At 43.9% G+C, this 13,565-nt stretch overlaps 1 protein-coding gene across 1 annotated transcript; it reads left to right on the forward strand.

Annotated features, from left to right (window-relative positions):
• Positions 1-3,684: 3,684 nt before the first annotated feature.
• Positions 3,685-5,075, forward strand: LOC114108780 (heterogeneous nuclear ribonucleoprotein A1). Its single transcript, XM_027979524.3, has one exon. It carries the CDS (start codon positions 3,749-3,751, stop codon positions 4,709-4,711), a length of 963 nt encoding a protein of 320 aa, XP_027835325.1. The 5' UTR covers positions 3,685-3,748; the 3' UTR covers positions 4,712-5,075.
• Positions 5,076-13,565: the final 8,490 nt, after the last annotated feature.

Here is a 13,565-nt window from a genome sequence, read left to right on the forward strand (position 1 = left end):
TGGTACAGCCAAATAAATAAATATTGAGGGGGGAAAGAAAGGCAGGACGAAATCAGTTCTGGATTTAGATGGACCCTAAATCCAATGAATGATGTCTTTATAAGAGAAAGGAGAGGCAATCTGAGACGCAGAGACACCAGGGGAAGGCCATGTGAGGACAGAGGAAGAGATTAGGCGTGTAGCCCTCAGCTGAGGCACACCGAAGCTCACCGGAAGCCACCAGAAGCTAGGAGCCTACTTCACAGCCTACAGATGGAACCAACGCTGCCAGCACCTTGGTTTCAGACTTCTGGTATCCACAGAAGTCTGTGAGAAAATACGTTTCTGTTGTTTTAAGCCTCCCAGTTTGGGGCAATTTCTTAAGATACCACTAGGAAACTAATATACCAATTAAAAAACCCACATAGTCAGGTAATTAGTAAATATTTTAAGTACCCCAAATAGATTCAGAGGAGCCTATTTTAGGAAATGTTTTTCAGTTTCATTTCATCTGTCATCTCTAACAGCAGCTATGGAAAATTGGTGTTAACATCCACTGTCTTTGAATCTGTGGCTTTTCTTTTCTTAATCCTTTTTGCACTGTTAATTCTTGCCCTACCTCCTGTGATGGCTCATACTTTGAATCAGTGTGAAGAACTCTGGTGTCATACAAAATACACAGATAAGAGGAGTCCAGACCTGAGTTTATAACCCAACTCAGGCACTTAGAGGCTATGACATTGGGAAAATCATTTCTCCCTACGGGACCGCCAAGTCTTCAATTATAAGATGAAATTCATGGTCTAGCAAAACAAAAAATTCCCTACGTAACCCCTTGCTCCTTCAATCCTGGCCCAGCTCCCCTGTGTCCTGTGCTGGTGTCCCCCTAGCTCAGCCTCAGGCCTTTAGGATGCACCAGATTCCATTCAGCAGAGGAGAGATGGGTCCTCTCCCCAGCTCTGTGCTGTGCACTCACCTGGACCCCAAGGCAGTCAGGGCTTTTGTGCCTGGAGCTTCAGCAAGGGACCCCTCCAGCTTCTGACTTGGCCTTGCTAACCTCTTCCATCAAAGATCACCAGCAAAGCAAGCCCCTTGCATTGCCAAAAGAAATAGGCTGCCCTGCACAGCCACACCTCCAATGGCTGCTCAAGGGCGGGGGCAAGACAGGGGTCACTGGTACTCCAGTCATCAAATTCCATTCTAGACTGAGGTCCCTTGGGAAAATTTATCACAGTTGAGACCCTTAAATTCTACTGTGGAGGAAGAACTAAGCAGACAGTGAAGGGCTCTGTAGGGGGCAGAAGCAGCACACCCTGAGTTCAGGAAAACTGAAATCAGGGGTCCCCTACCTTTTTCATGGACCTTTTAGGTAGGCTGATGAAGCCTATGAATCCCTCTCAAAATAATGATTGTAAGTGCATAACATAAATTACATAAGATAACAAAAGAAATATAGTTATCAAAATATTTTAACTTTTAATCAGCAATATGTTTGTTGACAGATAACAGAATGTCACACACTATTTAATAACTGCCTCAATTTCAAATTTCACAGACAGTATTTCAAGATATCTGTAACAATTGAAATGTGATATGGAAATGTGTGATTTTTGTTGGTTACAAAGTCACAGTTACTGCTAATTCTACCATAGTTTGTGATCTGTATGCAAAATGGAAGAAAACACTAAGTTTCTGTAAAGATTAATGAATATAAAAATGTAATTTTCCCATCCAGATCACAGACCCCCCAGAGGACTCTAAGGAGCCAGGATAAGAACCTCTCTCTCAAGTAGTTAGACTATAGCATAAAGTATTTCAGAAGGGATGAAAAGATTGGCAGGCTGTGTCTGAGGGAGTAATTTTCAATGGAGTATGGGGTTGAAGAGGTAGTGGGATGAAGTTGCATAGACTAAGGAGTCAGCCAGAACTGAAGTCCCCTTCTCCATCCTTGCATTACCCCAAGCTGTGTGACCTTGGGCAAGTCATTTCACCTTTCTGCAAAATACAGATACTCACACAGACTCACAGGATCACTCTGAGAATCTAATGTAAACATCTCTTTAACCCTTAAGCCCTGTACAGAGAAAAGGATTTTGCATTTTGTTGTTGCTGTTTGTTTATAACTGTATTCTTTTGTTTTGTTTTTACTTTTTGGCCAAACCTAAGACGTGTGGAGTCCTTGACCAGGGATCCAGGTATCCAGCCCATGTCCCTGCAGTGTTCTTTGTTCAGGGATGTTCCTTAACCTGGGATCCAACCATCCCCCTGCGGTGGAAGCAGGAGTTTTAACTATTGGACCACCAGGGAAGTCCCTCTTCTGGTTCTTTACGAAGTAGGAAAGTTCCAGAAAGGTTGGCAAAAGGCACTTGTGAATGACAGGGATGAGTGGAGCAGAGTGACAAGATCAGGAGAAGTTGTCTCAGGATGGAGATCTTAGGCTTCTCAGGGAATACACTTTGGTCAAACAAAAGAGGGCAGAGAGAAGAATGGAGGCAGGAAAACCTCCAGGAGGGAAAAGCCTAGAAACTAGGACATCCCTCAAAGGCCAGGGCTCTGCACAAATACCTAGAGCCTGCTACATTGTTGTTGATACAGTCCAAGAGATAGAAAAGCTCTTAGGACAGGATAACAGCCACCTGTGTACCCACCAGTCAGCTCTCATTGGGGTGTTAAGAGGGAGAGGAGGGAATGGTTCTTTTTTCTCTAATTTTGAAAGTCTTTATATATTGTGAGCAAACATGCTTTGTCCGTCAAAACTGATTTCAAAGAGAATGAGAAATCTGTGCTTCCAGACAAACTCCATCCTTTCCAGCTCTCCTATTTTCTTCTAGGCATTTTGTTTTGATGTGATCACTCAGAGCCAGACATCCTGGAGTGCAAAGTCAAGTGGGCCTTAGGAAGCATCACCATGAACAAAGCTAGTGGAGGTGATGGAATTCTAGTTGAGTTATTTCAAATCCTAAAAGATGATGCTGTAAAAGTGCTGTACTCAATATACCAGAAAATTTGGAAGACTCAGCAGTGGCCACAGGACTGGACAAGGTCAGTTTCCATTCCAATTCCAAAGAAGGGCAAAGCCAAAGAATGTTCAAACTATCACACAATTGCATTCATTTCACATGCTAGCAAAGTAATGCTCAAAATCCTCCAAGCTAGGCTTCAACAGTACGTGACTGAGAACTTCCAGATATTCAAGCTGGATTTAGAAAAGGCAGCAGAACCAGAGATCAAATTGCCAATATATGTTGGATCATAGAAAAAACAAGGGAATTCCAGAAGAATATCTACTTATGCTTCATTGAATATGCTAAAGCCTTTGACTGTGTGGATCACAAAAAACTGGAAAATTCTTCAAGAGATGGGGATACCAGACCATCTTACATGCCTCCTGAGAAACCTGTATGCAAGTCGAGAAGCAGCAGTTAGATAACCAGACATGGAACAATGGACTGGTTCCAAATAGGAAAAGGAGTACGTCAAGGCTATATATTGTCATCCTGCTTATTTAACTTCTATGCAGAGTACATCATGAGAAACGCTGGACTGGATGAAGCACAAGCTGGAATCAAAATTGCCAGGAGAAATATCAACAATCTCAGATGTGCAGATGACACCACCCTTATGGCAGAAAGTAAAGAGGAACTAAAGAGCCTCTTGATGAAGGTGAAAGAGGAGAGTGAAAAGCTGGATTAAAACTCAATATTAGCTTTCTGCCCGTGGACGCCGCCGAGAAAGCATCGTTGAAGTCTTCCCCGCCTCCACTGCCGTCATGTCTAAATCAGAGTCTCCCAAAGAGCCCGAACAGCTGCGGAAGCTCTTCATCGGAGGATTGAGCTTTGAAACAACCGATGAGAGTCTGAGGAGCCATTTTGAGCAATGGGGAACGCTCACAGACTGTGTGGTAATGAGGGATCCAAACACCAAGCGATCCAGAGGCTTCGGGTTTGTCACATACGCCACGGTGGAGGAGGTGGATGCAGCCATGAATGCAAGGCCACACAAGGTGGACGGAAGAGTTGTGGAACCAAAGAGGGCCGTCTCAAGAGAAGATTCTCAAAGACCTGGTGCCCACTTAACTGTGAAAAAGATTTTTGTTGGTGGCATTAAAGAAGACACTGAAGAACATCACCTGAGAGATTATTTTGAACAGTATGGGAAAATTGAAGTAATTGAAATCATGACTGACCGAGGCAGTGGCAAAAAGAGAGGCTTTGCTTTTGTAACCTTTGATGACCATGACTCCGTAGACAAGATTGTCATTCAGAAATACCACACTGTGAATGGCCACAACTGTGAAGTGAGAAAAGCCCTGTCTAAGCAAGAGATGGCTAGTGCTTCATCCAGCCAGAGAGGTCGAAGTGGTTCTGGAAACTTTGGTGGCGGTCGTGGAGGTGGTTTTGGTGGGAATGACAACTTTGGTCGTGGAGGAAACTTCAGTGGTCGAGGTGGCTTTGGTGGCAGCCGCGGTGGTGGCGGATATGGTGGCAGTGGGGATGGATATAATGGATTTGGTAATGACGGAAGCAATTTTGGAGGTGGCGGAAGCTACAATGATTTTGGCAATTACAACAATCAATCTTCAAATTTTGGACCCATGAAAGGAGGAAACTTTGGAGGAAGAAGTTCTGGCCCCTATGGTGGTGGAGGCCAATACTTTGCCAAACCACGAAACCAAGGTGGCTATGGTGGCTCCAGCAGCAGCAGTAGCTATGGCAGTGGCAGAAGGTTTTAATTACTGCCAGGAAACAAAGCTTAGCAGGAGAGGAGAGCCAGAGAAGTGACAGGGAAGCTACAGGTTACAACAGATTTGTGAACTCAGCCAAGCACAGTGGTGGCAGGGCCTAGCTGCTACAAAGAAGACATGTTTTAGACAATACTCATGTGTATGGGCAAAAAACTCGAGGACTGTACTTGTGACTAATTGTATAACAGGTTATTTTAGTTTCTGTTCTGTGGAAAGTGTAAAGCATTCCAACAAAGGGTTTTAATGTAGATTTTTTTTTTTGCACCCATGCTGTTGATTGCTAAATGTAATAGTCTGATCATGACGCTGAATAAATGTCTTTTTTTTTTTTAATAAATAAAATAAAATAAAACTCAATATTAAAAAAACTAAGATATTGGCATCTCATCCTATCACTTCTTGGCAAACAGATGGGGAAATAATGGAAACTTTGAAAGACTTTGTTTTTTTCAGCTCCAAAATTACTGCAGACAGTGACTGTAGCCATGAAACTAAAAGACACTTGCTCCTTGGAAGAAAAGCTATGACAAACCTAGACAGCACATTCAAAAGCAGAGACATTACTTTGCTGACAAAGGTCCATCTAGTCAAAGCTATGGTTTTTCCAGTAGTTATATACGGATGTGAGAGTTGGACCATAAAGAAAGCTGAGCACTAAAGAATTGATACTTTCAAACTACAGTGCTAGAGAAGATTCTTGAGAGTCCCTTGACTGCAAGGAAATCAAACCAGTCAATCATTAAGGAAATCAGTCCTGAATATTCACTGGAAGGACTGATGCTGAAGCTGAAGCTCCAATACTTTGGCTATCTGATGTGAAGAGCCAACTCATTGGAAAAGATCCTAATGCTGGAAAAGATTGAAGGCAGGAGGAAAAGGGGTCAATAGAGGATGAGATGGTTGGATGGCATCACCAACTCAATGGACATGTATTTGAGCAATCTCCAGGAACTGGTGATGGACAGGGAAGCCTGGCGTGCTGCAGTCCATGGGGTCAAGAAGAGTCGGACGTGACTGAGTGTCTGAACTGAGCTGAACTTAAGGAACTACCCCTCAAGAGCCTCATTTGCACCTAAATTGACTAAAATGACAAAATTCTATATTTCATATTGATACTGTAATGGGATGAGACTTTTGAGGGTCTTGGAGGAGGGTGACAGTATTTTATGTGTAGGAGGAGAGTTTTAAGTCACTTGGGTTAACAAGGCAGATTACATTAGGCAGCCTCTAAGATAGCCTCCAATAATCCTTACCTCCAGGAATTCATAGCCCTGCAGAGTATGTGACTTCTAAGACTAATTAAAAGCATTGTGGCTTCTGTCTCACTCTCTCTTGGATCACTTACTCTGGCAGAATCCAGCTACTATGTCATAAGAACAGATCCCCATCATGAGGAACTGAGATCTCCTGCCAACAGCCAAACTTCCTGTCAAGCTTCAGATGTTGCAGCCCAGTCTGATGTCTTGATTCATGAGAACTCTGAGCCATGATTACCTAATTAAGCCACTTCCAAATTCTTATTTACTTAATTTTGAGGGGCTACTCTGGGTCTTTGTTGCTTTGCATAGCCCTTTTCTAATTGTGGCGAGCAGGGGCTACTCTTGGTCACAGTGCTTGGCTTCTCATTTCAGTGGCCTCTCTTGCTGTGGCAAATGGGCTCAAGGGCATGGGCTTCAGTAGTTGTGGTACACGGGCTTAGTTGCTCTGTGGCATGTGGTATCTTCCTGGACCAGGGATCCAACCCATATCCCCTGCGTTGGCAGATAAACGCTTAGCCACTGCTCCACAAAAGAAGTGCCCAAATTCTTGACCACAGAAAATACATGAGACAATAGATGCCTATTGTTTTACACCACTAAGTTTTAGGGTAATATCTTATGTAGAAATAGATAATTTATACTCCCACTCGGACTGCTTACCTTGAACTGTTAAAGATGATCTGTTTCGGGGACTTCCTTGGTCATTCAGTGGTTAAGAATCCTCTCTGAAGAGCAGAGGACATGGGTTCAATCCCTGGTTGGGGAACTAAGATCCCACATGCACTGGAGCAGCTAGGCCCGTACACCACAACTGCTGAGCCCAAGCACCACGATTAGAGAGTCCGTGTGCCACAACAAAAAACCCCACATTACAGAGCAAAGATCCATGTGATCCTGAGTACCACAACCAAGGCCCGACACAACCAAGTAAGTAAATAACAATTTTTAAAAAGATGATCTGTTTATGTCCCACAGCAGTTGAACTTTTATCACTGCTAATACAAAGCTGTCCCTCTGACTGAGACCTTCCTTGAATTCCACCACACTCTCCCCACCACGTTACCTGGCTGTCTCCCATTCATCCTCCAGGACTTACCTCAGCTGCCTCTCCATCCCTAAGCAGCCTCCTATTTCCAAGGACAGAGAGCCCCTGCATTATCCTCTGCAGCAGCACCGGTCACCCTGACCAACTACGTCCACAACTGCCTTCTGTAGGAGATGGTAATGTCCTTGAAGGCAGGACCCCAGGCACAAAGGCAGACATGGGATGGGAAGGGAGAGTCAGTGAGTGTTTACTTAATGACTGAATGAGTTAGGAAACACCTTCTCAACCCCGAAGGCCTTGGTGAATTTGGAGGGCCTCTGTAGAATGAAACTTCTGTACCAATGAGATCTTCAGGGACTTTACTGAAGACTCAAAGGACCCTTAGAGAACTCTTTTCTTATGCCCACAACCAACTCAGAAAACAGACACCTCTCAAGGAAACCTTCAGAAACATTTCTGGGGTTCATAATTGTAAGCAACAAAAATATGACAAAATTTCTGTTCATTAAGAGAAGAAATTTATCTAAGAATATGGGAAAGATGCTCAAAATCTTTCCTCATTAATAGAAATTCAAGTCAAAACCACAATGAGGTACCTCTTCAAACTCACTAGGATTGCTAATAAGTAAAAAGATAGATAACAACAAGTGCTGACAAGGATGTGGAGAAATTGGAAACCCCATAGATTGTTCATAGGAATGAAAATGGTGTAGCTACTTTGCAAAACAATCAGGTAGGTCCTCATAAAGTTAAACATAGAGTTACCACATGATTCAGAAATTCCACTCCTAGGTTTGTGATCAAGAGAAATTAAAACATATGTCCACACAAAACTGTGTACATGAATAATCATAGAGCACTATTCATAACAGCTGAAGAGTAGAAACAACCCCATCAACTAATGAATAATATATATGTGATATATCCATATAATGGAATGTATCAAAATGGAACAAAATTCAATGGAGTACTGGTACAACATGCCACAACATGGATATACCTTGAAAATACTAAGCTATGTGAGAGAAACTAGTCACAAAGGACTATACATTGAATAATTACACTTATACTGAGGCAGGAGATAGGCCCCTGGCTGAGCAGCTGGAATCTGTCCCCTATGGACAAATACTCCAAGATAAAGATAATGGCAGGAGAAAAGATGCTGAAGCTTCAATACTTTAGCCACCTGATGCGAAGAGCTGACTCATTGGAAAAGACCCTGATGCTGCAAAAGACTGAAGGCAGGGGGAGAAGGGGATGACAAAGGATGAAACGGTTGGATGGCATCACCAGCTCAAGGAACATGAGTTTGAGCTAACTCGGGAGACAGTCAAGGACAGGGAAGCCTGGTGTGCTGCAGTCCATGGGGTCTGCACAGACACAACTGAGCAGCTGAACAGCAAGGAGCAAAGAGGAGCTGAGTCCTGATCAGATAAGAGATAAAGAGACTACATATTTCCCATTCTTGAGGTAAAGAAACCTCCCTGACTACACATGTGCAGAAAGGCTCCTCAGGGGTCAAAAAGGGAGTGCGTGTCACTGTATAATAGGTGACATCAACCTTCTCATAGGCCTCTGCGCTGGAGTCCATCTTGGCCGAGAGATGTACTTACACAGGGGAGGACCTTGGGTTAAACCAAATGTGGACTCAGAGCCAGGCAAAGTGAGATGATTAGTCAGAGAAAACCCAGAAGAACTGCCCCATATAAGTGATTTAAACTATCATGAAGGTGGCACTCTCTCTGAGCCTGCCTGTGTATGTCTATCCACTGTACTTTATTCCTTGTAATAAACACTTGACTTGTTTCACTACTTTCTGCCTTTGTTGAGATCCACTTCTCCAAAGCAGACAAGCCAGGGCATGGTCAGTAGCCACTGGCCTGTGTGGTCTAGTGGTGAGGACTCAGGGTGCCCTCATCTGCGGCCTGGCTACAGTCTCTGGTCAGGGAGCTGAGATCCTGCTTCAGGCCACCCAAGATCCTTCAGGCCACCAGAGATCAATGTGAAGTGTCCAGAGGAGGTAAACCCATGAATACAGACAGTGGATTAGTGGCTGCCTAGGGATGAGAGGTTGTAGTTGAATTGTCCCCCACAAAGACATGTCAAAGTCTTAAGCCCTAGTACCTGTGAATGTGACCTTACTTGGAGACAGGGTCTTTGCAGATATAATTAAGATGTAAATTAAGATGAGGTCACACTACAGTAGGATGGCTTCTTAATCTAAGATGACTGGTGTCTTTATGAGAAGAGACACACAGAAACAGAACACCACGTGAAAACACAAGACGTGGGGAGAACGTCACATGACAATAGAGGCAGCAGTCGGAGCGAGGCACCTTCAAGCCAAGGAACGGCAGGGATTGCCGACACGAGAAACTAAGAGAGAAGCGAGCAGCGGACGCTCACGGAGCGCTACGGAGAGCACGTGGTGCTGCCAGCACCTTGATTTTGGACTTCTAGCCTCCAGAACTGTGAGGGAATAAATTTCTGGTGCCTTAAGTCACCCAGTTTATGGTTCTTAGTTATGACAGCCCTAGCAAAAGAATCCAGGGATCTAAGGGGAAATGACGAGGGACTGCTAAAGGATTTGGGCTTTCTTTGTGGGGTGGTGATAATATTCTAAAATTGTGCTGGACTTCCCTAGCAGCATAGTAGATGAGAATCCGCCTGCCAATGAACGGGGCACGGGTTCGATCCCTGGTCTGGGAGGGTTCACATGCCACAGAGCAACTGAGCCTTTGAGCTGCAGCTTGTGAAGCCTACTTGCCTAGAGCCCGTGCTCTGCAAAAAGAGAAGCCTGTGCACCTCAAGAAACAGTAGCCCCCACTCACTGCAACTAGAGAAAGCCCATGTGCAGCAACAAACACTCGGTACAGTCAAAAAATAATAATAATAAATTTCAAATAAATTTAAATAATAAATTTTAAACAAAATTGATTGTGGTGGTAGTTGAACAACTCTGTGAATATACTCAAAACCTTTGAATTATTTATTGAGACATATCAATAAACCTGTTATATTTTAAAAACAAAAAAATGCTATCAGGGATCTCGCAGATTTAATAAGAGGTTTGTAAAACCAGATATGGGGGCAGAAATACCACCACAAGTCAGATAAAACTGATCTGGGGAAACTCCACTGTTGCTTTCTCAAACCCTAGCCACTACAGATTTTTAAAAATTATTATTAAATGAACCAGGTCCTCACATATATATATATATATATGAAAGTGAAGGTTGCTCAGTCATGTCTGACTCTTTGCGACCCCTATACAGTTCATGGAATTCTCCAGGCCAGAACACTGGAGTGGGCAGCCTTTCCCTTCCCCAGGGGATCTTCCCAACCTAAGGATCAAACCCAGGTATCCCGCATTACAGGCGGATTCTTTACCAGCTGAGCCACAAGAGAAATCCAAGAATACTGGAGTGGATAGCCTAGCCCTTCTCCAGCGGACCTTCCTGACCCAGGAATCAAACTAGGGTCTCCTACATTGCAGCTATCAGGGAAGTCTCTCTCTCTCTCTCTCTCTCTCTCTCTCTCTCTCTCTATATATATATATATATATACACATATATATATGTATATATATACACATATGTGTAATTTAGTATATCTTTTGTTTTCTTAATGGCTTTACCAAATAGGAGTGTATCTTTAAATTATATTATTTATAATATAATACACAACTCAGTGACTTCACTTTCACTTTTCACTTTTATGCATTGGAGAAGGACATGGCAACCCACTCCAGTGTTCTTGCCTAGAGAATCCCAGGGATGGGGAGCCTGGTGGGCTGCCGTCTATGGGGTTGCACAGAGTCAGACACGATTGAAGTGACTTAGCAGCATATAATACATGCATATCAGTTGTTTTCTTCTGTTTTTGAGCTTTGTATAAGTGGATTCAGAGTGAAGGAAGGGAAAGGCTACCGACTCTAATATTCTAGCCTGGAGAAAAAACTGTATCCATTTAAAATATATAGTTTGATGGATTTTGCCAAATGCAAATATCCTGTGTAACCATTGCCATAATAAAGATACAAAATATTTCCATCATTGCCCAAAGTTTCCTTGTGCCCCTTTATAGGGAATTCCTCTTCCATCTCCAGCCTCAGGCAACTACTGATTTGCATCCTGTCCACTTCCTGAGCCTGGTTCTCCAACCTTTCCATCAGTTCTATAAACCACCTATCACCCTTCTAATAAGTCCCCTTCTTTTAAGTGAGCTGAGACGGATGTCTGCAATCATAACCAAGCAGCCTGACTGATAAGACAGGGAGAGAGCAAGTGAGGGAGAAAAAAAAATCCACTCTGAAGCCACTTATACAAAGTTCAGAAAAAGAGGAAAACTAATCTGCATGTATTATATATTATAAGTAATGTGATTTAAAGATACATTCCTGTTTGGTAAATAAAACAAAAGGTACACTTGTGACAGTCTGGATTATGGGTTAGCAAACATTCGCTGCACCTCCCTCCACTGGGAGGGACGGTACTTCCCCGCACTACTGAGGCTGCGCTCAGCCCCGTGACTCGCTTTGGCCGGTGGGATGTTAGCAGATAAGCCAGGAGCGGTGCCTTACATGTGCTTGTGCTGTCAAATGTGGCTCTCACACTTCATTGAGCTGCCAGAAGAATAGGCCCCAGGTAGACTTTGATCCAAATAGGATGAGACATGTAGAGCAGACTGGATCCAAATCCAACCAATCCATAACCTGAAGCATATAAAACTGGTCTGGGGAGAACCCCACAGTTGCTTTCTCAAACCCTATAGACTTTAAAAAACTATTATTAAATGAAGCAGGTCCACACGAACCCACACCCAGCCTACGTTGTGTGTGCATCTACACTCAGCCACTGTAGTTGTGTCTGACTCCATGCAACCCCTTGGACTACAGCCCCCAGGTGCCTCTGTCCATGGGATTCTCCAGGCAAGAATCCTGGAGGGAGTGGCCGTGCCCTCTTCCAAGGGATCTTCCCGACCCAGGGATCGAACCCACATCTCCTGAATTGGCAGGTGGATTCTTTACCCACTGAGCCATCTGGGAAGCCCAGCCTAGGTTGGTGTGAAGCATGAGGGTAAGACAATGCTCACTGGGTTTTGAGGGAATATGTGGAATTTTCTGACAACAACCAACTAATACAGGTAGCAACAGCAAATTCAGGAAGGGAAAGGAGGGGATATGATCAGGGCTTTCAGGTATTAGCAATGCTTCACTTTTCAAGCCAAGTGGTGGGTTCACAAGTATTCATCACGTTGTTATTCTTTAAGCTATACATATCCATTATACACACCTGGTTTAAAAAAAAAAAAGTAACAACAAGTTTAGGGCCAAGGCCTATAACAACCTTTTGTGTACCCGAGTGGGTGGGCAGATAACTGGGCGGGTGCAAAATGAGGATGGAGGGGGCTGGAAGGAGTGAAGCAAAGAGAGGGACAAAACCAGTGCAAAATGGATAAGCCAGTGGTTGGATTTGGGTGGTAGACTATTTGGAGATTTTCTTTTCTTCTTTATCCTTCTCTGGATTTCCCAAAATTTTCTGAAATGTTTATATATGACCTTTGTAATCAGAGATGAGAACACAAAATACAATGGCAAAGGCAGTCACTTCCCAACAGGCCTACTCTCTTTCCCCCTACTGGTAGGATGAATCATGATTGGTAGGATGAATCATGGCTGGTGCGAACCAGCCTCTGTCCCTTGCAGTTGGTTTAGTGGAACCTGTGTGTCCCACTACTGACCAGTGGGATGAAAGTAGAGGCCTCCTGGTGGGAGGTAGGAGCAGAATTTTAAGAAAAATTTCCCTTCCTGATAAAAAAGAATATACAGAGAAAGACAAGGATAGGGATGGGGGAGATCTTGTACACTGTTGGGTAATGCTATGATATTTGCATCTGCAGCAGCCATCTTATAACCTTGAAGGAAGATGTTGCCAGGGAGGGTGGCTGAGGGGAGAGACAGCAAGGTCCTGAGTGACAGGTTGAGCCACTGAGTCAAACTAGAGGCTGTTCAGTTGACTTCCTGGTAAATAAGATTATAAAATTTCTATGGCTTAAATCACTTTCTGTTGGGAAAGCCCCAAACATCCTAACTGACATGGAATATCTTTTTAAGTCTGCAAAGAGACATAACTGGATGGCCTTAGATGGAGGCTCACTGCACCCCCTAGACAGCCAGTGTAACATGTCAGTGTGAGCCCGGTGGGGTCAGTCACTGGGTTCAGCTCCCCGTTTTCAATGAGTCTACTCCCTTGACAGGGGAGCTTCCAGTGTGACACAGACCCATAGCTATTCCCTTCCCCAAACCCACTCTACTTAAAAGTTGCTCTTTGAAAATCATTCCTGTCAGCAGAATCTGTTCCGTCTCCATTTCAGCACTGCAGGAACAGGGCCCTGTCTACTGGGCCTGTGGCCATGGTGCAGTGGGGTAAATAGAGTTCCAAGGATTGGAACCTGCACCTGATTTCTCTACTTGTTTGTTTCCCCCATTATACACCTGCCCTGCTGAGTGGGGCTAGTGGTGTGTGTCCCATAACTT

Source organism: Ovis aries, chromosome 15 (assembly GCF_016772045.2).
Source record: "Ovis aries strain OAR_USU_Benz2616 breed Rambouillet chromosome 15, ARS-UI_Ramb_v3.0, whole genome shotgun sequence".
In the NCBI taxonomy this organism is placed as follows: Eukaryota; Metazoa; Chordata; class Mammalia; order Artiodactyla; family Bovidae; genus Ovis; species Ovis aries.